The sequence below is a fragment of the Onychostruthus taczanowskii genome, unplaced genomic scaffold (genome assembly GCF_017590055.1).
Source record: "Onychostruthus taczanowskii isolate IOZ18803 unplaced genomic scaffold, ASM1759005v1 scaffold60, whole genome shotgun sequence".
Taxonomy (NCBI): Eukaryota; Metazoa; Chordata; class Aves; order Passeriformes; family Passeridae; genus Onychostruthus; species Onychostruthus taczanowskii.
Window position 1 is genome coordinate 4,992,462 of NW_024503680.1, and position 9,506 is coordinate 5,001,967.

General features: G+C 53.7%; 1 protein-coding gene across 1 annotated transcript in view; it reads left to right on the forward strand.

Annotated features, from left to right (window-relative positions):
• The first annotated feature begins 341 nt into the window (after positions 1-341).
• Positions 342-9,506, forward strand: part of CDH22 (cadherin 22) — a 49,351-nt gene continuing 40,186 nt past the window's right edge. Inside the window, exons 1-2 of the mRNA XM_041419249.1 lie at positions 342-566; positions 4,461-4,755. Of these exons, the coding sequence (XP_041275183.1) occupies positions 342-566; positions 4,461-4,755 (520 nt within the window). The remainder of the gene's footprint in view (positions 567-4,460; positions 4,756-9,506) is intronic.

A 9,506-nucleotide genomic window follows, 5' to 3' on the forward strand; every position in this document is an offset into this window, starting at 1 on the left:
GACCGGCGCCAGCCCAGCACGGAGCCCTGCAGCTCTGTCCCCGGGGACAAATGCCAGCTGCCAGCCTCTTCTCTGGAGACCCAGGAGCAGCCTGCGAGGCACCAGCACTGACTGCTCCCACGCCAGCAGCAGCGGGCAGTCCGGGGCGCCTCTTGTCACAGATGTGACTCACGCAGGACAGGAGCACTCCAGCTGCAGGCCACGGCATGCAGCAGGGACGGGGATGCTCTGCACTGACCAGGCAGCCTCACGCTGCTAGTGTGGACTTTCCTCCTTCTTCTCCCTAAAGGATGCTGACTGCACATCCAGAAGCTCCTGCTCATGCAGCCTCCTAGAGTGCCATGGCGAAGGGTCTGCAGGGCTGCTTGTGCACCATGCTGCTGCTGTTCTGTGCCATCCAGGAGCTGGGGTCCTGGGCCATGCACACGGCGGTGGAGGGCCCTGGCCTCGGGGAGCCCGGGGATCCTGCGCTGCTGGCCGGCGGGCGAGTGAAGCGTGGCTGGGTCTGGAACCAGTTCTTTGTGGTGGAGGAGTACACGGGCACGGAGCCGCTCTATGTGGGAAAGGTAAGCTGACCTGATGTCTCCATGGGGCTGGCAGAGCCAGGGGCAGGGTGGAAATGCTGGCAATGCTGAGCAGAGAGAGTGCTCATGTGAAGGTTGTTCACGGGAGCCTGGCTAGAGAAATACTTTGTGGGCTGTGATGGCTGGAGCTTGGTCCCTGCTGGGGGTGGTGAGGTTAATGTGCTCCCAGGGGTGATAACAGGACACACCAAGATTTACATCTGCGTTCCTACAATCGTATACTGGCTGCTTGTGGTGTCTGGGGGTGGGTGCAAGAAGCCCTGTGTCCATGGGAGCTGCTGGCAGGTGACAGTGCCTTGCTGGGCAGGACTGGGTCTGCAGGCTGGAGCTCACCACACTTCCCTGGTGTGTGCCCTCCTGAGAATGCTGGACATGGACCTCTGCTTCCTCCACTCCTGGTGTCCTGAGGCTGAAGGAGCATTTCACCTTGGGGTTGCTGGGCTTTATCCTTTTCTGGGAGCTTTGGAGAAGCAGCTGCCCCACATGTCAGGCAGACGTGTTTGTTTTTGGGTGAAGGCAGTGCTGGCTGTTGGGACCAGTCAGAGGAACACACTACAATCCAGCTAGAGCTGGAGGCATGGGCTCACCCTGAAGGAAAGTGCCCAAGAGCTTGTACAGCAGGGCTGTCTCATGGCCTCAGCCGTCTGGGCATGAGTCTGGAGGAGCTTGGAAATGGGTTTCTTGGCTGGGGGCCAGCGGGGATTTCAGTGGTGATTTGTGTCCGTTTCAGCAGACACTCAAAGCCGCGCTCCTCCGCCGCCCTCGGAGCAGGCACAGCTAATTCATGGCTCCCCTGGGAGCAGCGGAGGCACCGGGCCCTGTCACAGGCCTGGCACTGCCTCGGCTCCAGCTGAACCGAAACCTACAACTCACCCGTTTTACAGCCCCTTTCCACATCACCCACCACATCACCCGCCTGGCTCACAACAGCAGCATGACAGCGCTGCCTGTGATCCCCAGGGCTGGAAGCCAGCAGGGCCAGGCTTTTCCTGGTGCTGGGAGAGGATGGAGTGCTTGCCTGGGACGCTCTCTGTCCCCAGCAGTGTGCCAGCCCTCTTAGCGCAGTCTGTGGGTCCGGAGCCTTCCTGCACTGGGGGACCCTGCAGAGGAGCTGGGGATGCCCTCTGTGGATGCCTCTCACACACCTATATGTGCTTTCTGAAGGGCCGATACCATTTCCATAAAATCTGGGTTCTCTAGCTAATCCTTCTTCTGAACTGTAATTTCCCCTGAGGCTGCTGTCAGTTTGATGTGGATTTCTTTGGGTTTTTTAAATAGAATTATGGGGTCAGCACTAGTTACAAACTTCTGCATGTGGACAGATCTATTTTAGATAGAGGAGAGGATTAAAGGGAAAAAAGCAGATTTAATTAAGTTGCTAATATTTAAAGAAAATTGATGAACTCGGGCTTTATGAGTTGGAGCAAACAGAGTGCGCCTTTATTACGGGCTAGTTTTTATTTGATTTTCTTTCTTTTCTAGCCCCAGAGTCATTTTTTATTTGTGTATCTGTGCTTTCTGTTTAATTGCTTTTAATAAAGAATGTGCACCTCTGTTCATATTTAATTTTGATTTAATTATTAGTATGTAATTAATGGCTTCGTAAGAATTCTGGTTGTAGTCTTTTAGGACAAGGAAACAATTTTCCTGTTTAACAAATGGGACAGATCAGCCTATTGTCCGCCCTCTGGATGTCCCAGCTCTGCAGACACTGCTGTCCTTGCTTGGGGCTGATCTGCAGGCAGGGCTGGGTGCTCCCTGTGCTCTTGGGGCCCAGCGTGTGCCAGGGCTGTGTGACTTCAATCTCCTGCCGTGCCCAGGGGTGGAGGGAGCCCTGAGGCTGCGTGGGAGCGTGGTGCTCCCCAAGCCTGCCTCCTGTAACAGGGAGGAGAGAACATCCCTGGCATGTGATCCCCGTCTGTGGCATCTCCCCTTGTGTTTCTGTAGTCTGAGATCTGGCCCTCCCCCATTAGTTGTTGTTTAGCCAAGCAGCACAGATTTAGCTCTTCTAATCTTCCCCTGTAAATCAATCTCTGCAGCCCCTTGAGCCCAGGCTCCATTTTTCTTCCTAGCATTCCGGTTTGCAGGGATGCTGGTGTCTGCTCCAAGCAGTCAGTGATGAGCAAATATGTGAAGAGGATGTGCTGAGAGCTCAATGTGGTGCTGGATGCTTTATCTCTAGCCTAATTATTAATCATGAGCCCGGTGTTCAGCAGAAAATGCAGGTTTCTGCCGCCTGTGCAGCTGCCTGTACAGACCTGGTGCTCCTTCTTCGTTCTGAAAAGCTCACGGAGTAGCAGTGGGACATGGGAGAGGATGATAAAGTGAAGAGGGCAGCAAGGTCTCCACCAGCCAGCAGGGAGGGTTGGGAGTGGATGGCCAGGCTGGGATGACCATCCCCACAGACCAGGGCAGGATGCTCCAGGTGGCCAGGGCAGGATGACCACCCCATAGGCACATTTCCAGCCAAATCCATCACCATGGTCCCAGTCTCTGCTGGGCTCACAGCCCTATTTGTGAGCTGAGTGAAGGTCTCCTTCCAGGCAAGACTTGAGAGATGTGTCACCATGGGCAGTAATTTGTGACTGTTGTGCAAAATGTATTGAATTGCCTAACGTGTGGGTCCCTCACTTGTGAAATAAATACATAAACTGTATCTAACAAGACAAATATAATGAAGGCATCGTAAAAAAAGAGGCAGCTCTGGTATAAATTCTTGCTGGTAGAGCTGTATGTCTGAAAGGTGGATTATAGAACTGCAGTTTGGAAGATTGAATGGCCCATAAACATTTTCATATTTCATTAGCCGATTAATGGACGGCTTTTTTCTTTTTGTGGAGGGGGCACATGACTTTGCTGATTCTAAGCAAAAATTGTAGGAAACAAATGAAAGCATCTGATGAAACCTTTCCGGGGACCTGTCCCATTATGGATTGTCCCAATTAATGCCCATGCTGCTCTCTGTCAAGATGCATTCTGCCTGTCCAGTTACTGTTAATAGATTTCTCATAAGTGGCTGGATTGTAAAAACCTCATAACTCAGTTTAATGCCACCAATAAAATTATCTCTGGACGTCTGGCCTGGATTCCAGTCAGCTCTTTGTCCACAGGGAACTGCTGTTTACCCTTTCTTTTCCTAATTCCAAACATTGTCTTAATTAAAAAATGAAGCAGCAGAGATTGCCTGCAAAGGCATCTTCCTCGGGGTCTGTTTTTAGTCCTGAACATGAGCCAATTTGTCACACTCTTTTGCAGATTTTGTCCGGGTGGGGCTCTGGGCATGATGATGGGATGTTGTGACTCCTGTTACCCTGCAACATAAACCCAGCACAGGGGTGCAACAAGTGTGTGAGCTCTTCAGCAGGGAGACTTGTCAGCACCAGCTGCCCAGATCATGGAGGGTGGCTGTGGCTGAGGCTGAGGTGGATAAGGATAGACTTTGGGCAATTGGTTGTGTAGAAGGAGAGGGATGCTGATGGTGAGGTACCTCTGCAGCTTGGGAGACGTGATCCCATGCTGCCAGAGTCCTGGGTCCTTACCCATAGGGAAGCCTTTCTTTGGACTGCAGTTGAGTTGTCCTTTGCCTTTCCATCATCTCATAACCCCTTATTAAAGGGGTTTGTCCCTTGGTTTGTACTGGGGGTGGGCACTGGCAGAATCTGTAATCTGCAAAGCTGTAAAGGCAGGCCTGAAATTCCAGTTTATTGGGCCTTCCTTCATGCACAGGAGTTGTCTGGTGGTGCTCCCTGTGACTGTCCAGTCCAACAAGAGCAGAGGGGCATCTCACAGGGACCATGGGCATCTTGTGCAGGTGGCTAGGGTTGGGTACAATCACAGCCCCAGCCTGCTCCCACCCTCTCCCTCCTTCCCCCGCAGATCCACTCGGACTCGGATGAGGGAGACGGCTCCATCAAGTACACCATCTCCGGGGAGGGCGCGGGGACCATCTTCCTCATCGATGAGATCACAGGTGACATCCACGCCACCGAGCGCCTGGACCGGGAGCAGAAAACCTTCTACACGCTGCGGGCGCAGGCGCGGGACCGGCAGACGGACCAGCTGCTGGAGCCCGAGTCAGAGTTCATCATCAAGGTGCAGGACATCAACGACAGCGAGCCACGCTTCCTGGAGGGGCCCTACATCGGCAGCGTGGCGGAGCTGTCCCCCGTCGGTAGGTCTGCTGCGGGCTGGGAAAGCTGCACCTCTCCCCTGTCAAACCTTGAGCCTGCTGTACCCCACAAAAACCACTTGCAAATCTCAGGGATTGCAGAGCCAGGGAGCCAAAAGGGAAAAATAAATAAGGTGGCTTAAGAAAAACAAGTGGATAAATCCTCTGAGCTGATTGCCAGCCTTTGGCTGAGCGCTCAGTCTCAGCCCTAAGCCGTGCTCTGGGGATGGGTCGTGGTGGTGCCAGCTGCCTGCTGTGCATTGACTCTGGCTTTGCACAGCCCCCTCCCTCCTAAATGCTGGGTGGTTGGACTAAGCCCTCACAAATCAAGGGGCTCAGATCTGCCTGTGGTTCAGATTGGTCTGAGTGGTGCTTCTCCCCCAGCTCAGGCCATCCTCTGTGTGCTGCTGTGCTGCTCTTCTGAGCCCCGGGGCTGCTCAGACATCATTCCTTTGAGCATCCCCATGCAGAACTGCCAGGCCCTTCTCAGCTGGATCTGCCCTTCTCTGAGGGGCCAGGCCTTGTTGGCTGAGATTGGGCAATTCATGTCCCTGTGACAGAAGTGTGGCTTCCCTCTGTTAGCCTTAACTGCCCATCCCCTTGGCACCAGGCCCCTCTTAAGCATGTTGGTGATCAGCCTCACTGAAGCTCGGAGGGCCAGGCTGATGATGAGGCTGCATGAGTCCGTCCCCCTGGATGGCAGAGCAGGACAGTCAGCTTTGTGCTCATCCAAGCTTTGGGAGGAATGCAGGGAGGTGATGTGTGAGCTGCAGCACTGCTGGCCTCGCTTCTGCTGGGCTCCCATGCTGCTGAGCACAGCTGGAGTCCAGGAGAATGGCTGTTCTGCACTGCCTGGAGCCAGAGCGTTCCCTGAGCACGCTGGGCTCTCTGCTACCCCTGTAGCAGGCTGTGTGTCAGCGTGTGCTGCAAGCAGGAACTGTAAATCACTGTTCCCAAAGGCTGTGTCCAGGTAGCAGACAGCTTGTGAAAGGCTGACATTGAAGATCAGGCAGGACCCCAAGGTCTCAGCAAGGGCTGAGTCAGCACAGAGGGCAGTAACAGTGCAGGACTGAGAGAGCCCCCAGGGCAGGGGGAGCAGCTGGCAGCTCCAGGGGCTTGAGAGGCCAGCTCAGGGGAACCACCAGGTCCTGCTGTAGGAAAGTCTGGCTGCAGAGGCATCCTCGCAGCAGAGGGCAGGGGATGGTGCTCAGGTCTGCACTGCCTCAGGACAGAGCTCCAGCTCTCCATGGTTCGTGTGCAGCATATTGCAAGGCTGGTGCATGGCCTCCAGCAGGTACAGGTGTGCAGGAATTGCGCCAGAGGAGCTGCCGCTGCCTGGATTCTGTTCATGTATGGAGAAAAAATTCTTCTGAGGCATCCCAAGCTCTCCCTCTGCTTCCAGTTACCTGTGCAAATCCTTCCCTCAGTCAGAGAGTGACCCCTTGAACTACAGCTGGGTGCTCCTGGAGAAATTAAAGACAGCATGTGGGCACCAAAGCAAGAGGCATCCTGTTCCCAAGGGAAAGAAAGAAATTAAATTAATCTAATTTGCTTGAACAACATTTTAAAAAGCAAGGAATTCTCAACTCTGGGTATTAGACAAGGATCCCAGTTCTTTGAAAATCACTAACAATTATGGAGCTGCCTGATCAGACTGATGTGAACAAGACATATCAAAGGAGACAGTTTCTATGCGAAATTGGAGATCAGAGGGAGAAAGAAACACGGTTTCACAACATGAAAGAAGGCGATTCCTGCAAATTAAAATACTCGGAAGTTAAAAGTGAAGTGCTGTGAACGGCGTGGGCTGCATTTCCCAGCTGTATGCTTAGAGAGGGGAGCTGGAGCCAAGAGCCTGTTCTGCTTTCCAGGCTACCTGCCTGCCACAGCCTCGGAGCCTTCTGCAGTCTGGCCATCCTGGGTAGTGCACGGGCTCCTCCAGAGCAGCCTTGCCCTGGAGACAGCCCAGGGAGAGCCTCACACATCATCTTCCCCTGGTGCTGCTGCCCGGGCCCCAGCGGTGTGAGCGCAGAGCTGGAGGGACCCACAGGCTGCTGCTGCTGCAAGTCCCAGCTCCCTCCCACTTCTCCCTCAGCTTACCAGTGCTTTGCCCAGGAACAGGCAGCACAAAGGACAAGATGGACACAGCCTGTGAAAGCATAAACAGGCACGGCTGGCAAGGAGCTTTCTGCTCAAGCCTCCCAGGTTCAGCAGCTGGCTGGTAGATGGGGCTGGTCGTGGACCTGGTGTGAGATGTTCAGCTCCAGATGCTGTAGGAAGGGCTGAGGGTGCAGGATATGGGAAGCTGCTGGGCCACGGAGGTGAAGTTCAGGATATTCTTGTGGGAAGAGACCTGCCAGGCCCTTTTTGTGTGGGAGTGCTTCTTTTGTGGCATCAAGGCTGGGTGTGCTCATGCCTGTGTTGTGGTTGGTATTGATTATTGATATTTGCTGTCTCTGAGCTGGACAGAGCATCTCCCTTAGAGCTGTGGGGTATTTCCATGAGAGTGACTGGGAAGTGTGCCTTGCTGCCTTCCTGAGTGTGGATGGAGGTGATCCCAGCTTGGTGTTGGCCAAGCAGGAGAACAAAGGCTGGAGAACTTAGGTTGGCTATTAGTGTATGAAGATCAAAGCCTGGGGACCTGCTGGTGGCCATGTCTGCTCTCAGCACCACTTGGATTCAGTAAAAAGTAAGGGTGACAGGGTGTCTGGGATGGGGCCACTCCAAGGGCAGGGCTGCTGTCCAGTTTGGAGCTGTAGGGAGCTGCTCATTCCCTGTCTCTGCTGCTCTGAAGCCTTTGCTCTGCATCCCAGCCTGAAGAGTTAAGGGTCACCCACTTCCTCTTCCTCCTCCTGTGGTCTTGCCTTCCCAGACCTCACTAGGGTTTGTGCTTGGGTGGTTTTTGTTCTCACTCAAGGCAGCTCTCAGCTGCACTCTCCATTCCCTGCCAAAAGCAGAGTCCCAGCTCCCAGAGGTGGGTGCCTTCCTGGGGCGTGAAGAGGAATAAACCAAATACAGTCAGATCCGCTCTGTGACAGCAGGAGCAGATCAAAGGACATTATTTGCATAATGAAGGAGTACTAATTGGGAGGGAAAGTCATTTGATTTCCTAGTGTCTAAGAGGGAATAACAAATGAGAGAAATGCACAAACTCTCAGAGTAACTGGGAGTGCTCTGCAGCACAGCTGCCCTTGCTCTGTGCTGGGGCCAGGGCAGTGTGTTTGTACGTGCTGCCTGAGACTCTGAGACTGAGGTGGACTAAAGGCTTCTTTGTTCCAGGATCTTGCGTTGGCAGTGGTCAAAGTGCATTCTTAGGAAGGAGGAATATCACACACAGGACATGTGATGCTCCTCTTAATATTCTCCCAGCCAGCATCTGTTTTCAGCTTGAAAATTTCTTTGGCTGTGGGTGGTTTCTGGGGGTTTAGTCAGCTTTAGTATCTGTCTTCCATGAATTCATCCAGACTCATTGTAAACCTCTGCAAAGGGAAAAGAAAAAGGATTGCTGTTGTTATCTGATGGATCAATAGTGGCAGATGCAGGATGGTCAGGAGGATAAGGGATTTGTAAAGGGCAGAGGTGGTGCCTGCAGCTAGCCCCAGCCTCTGAGCCAGGCTGGAGAAGTCATTGTTTTCTACACAGGCATATCCTGCACTTGGAAGAAGCACATCCAAAATGAAAGCTGACCCAATGGCTTTATCTGGCATCCCTTGGCACAGCAGAACCAGCTGCAAAACCAGCAACTGGCTTTTCTGGAGAAACCTGGTCTGGCCTGGGGCATCAGGAGCAGTAGTGCAGCTGCTGTGGGAGGTTTGCAGTCTGGCAGGGAGGGCAGCTGGGTCTGTAGAGAGGTCCCTGCTCAGCCCCCAGAGGGAGCTGGGCTGGAGGCAATGCCCTAGAGTCACCCAGGCTGAGGAAGGCAGGGGCTCCTGGGGGGTATTTTCACCAACTGCCCTGTGCCCACAGCATGCTTACCAAGGAGCAGTGTGTGTGCAGGATGGGGCCTGAGCTGCAAATCCTGTTTACAGCTTCACTGCTGTCCTGTCACCTCAGGGAGAAGCTGCTGGTCAAGAGCTTGCCGGCTGCTCTGTGCTGGCACCCCAGGCTCAGCCTCTGTGGATACCCCTGGTGGATCTCTCCAAAAAATCAGAGCTGAGCAGAATCCAGCACCAAAGGGAGAGATCTGCAGCTTCAGGAGAATGTAGGATGGGACCCAGCCAGCTGCCTTGGAGCTGCAGGAGCTTCACCTTGTTACAGGAGGTGCTAAAATTAGCTGTGTTTTGGGCTCCTTTCCTGATCTCCCTGGGGTCTGCTTAACAGCTGTCTGCTGCACTCAGGCATGAGCCCAAATCCAGCACATGGTGCCTCCTGTTAGACAACTCTGTTGGTTGCACAGGGTGGGTGTTGCAGCCCAGAGCTCACTTGTGGGGTCCTTGAGGAGCAGGCAGGGCCTGGAGTGAGGACATGCCAGGGAAAGGCACATGGTTCCATCAGAGCATCACTCCTCCCTTGGTGCATTTCACTCTCATTTCTCTGTGTAGCACCATGTCCAGATTAGAGGCGATTTGGCTGTACAGACAGAAACTTGGGGTCAAGCCCTGACTCCAGCACAAAGCTGGCTGAATACAGAAGTGATTATTGTGAAAAGAAATTGTTTAATCTCCGTGCTGGAAGCAGAGAAAAACACTTTGTTTACCCTACAGCCAGAACACTTGCAGGCAATCGGATTTCCACCCCCCCCCCCCCCAAGGGGG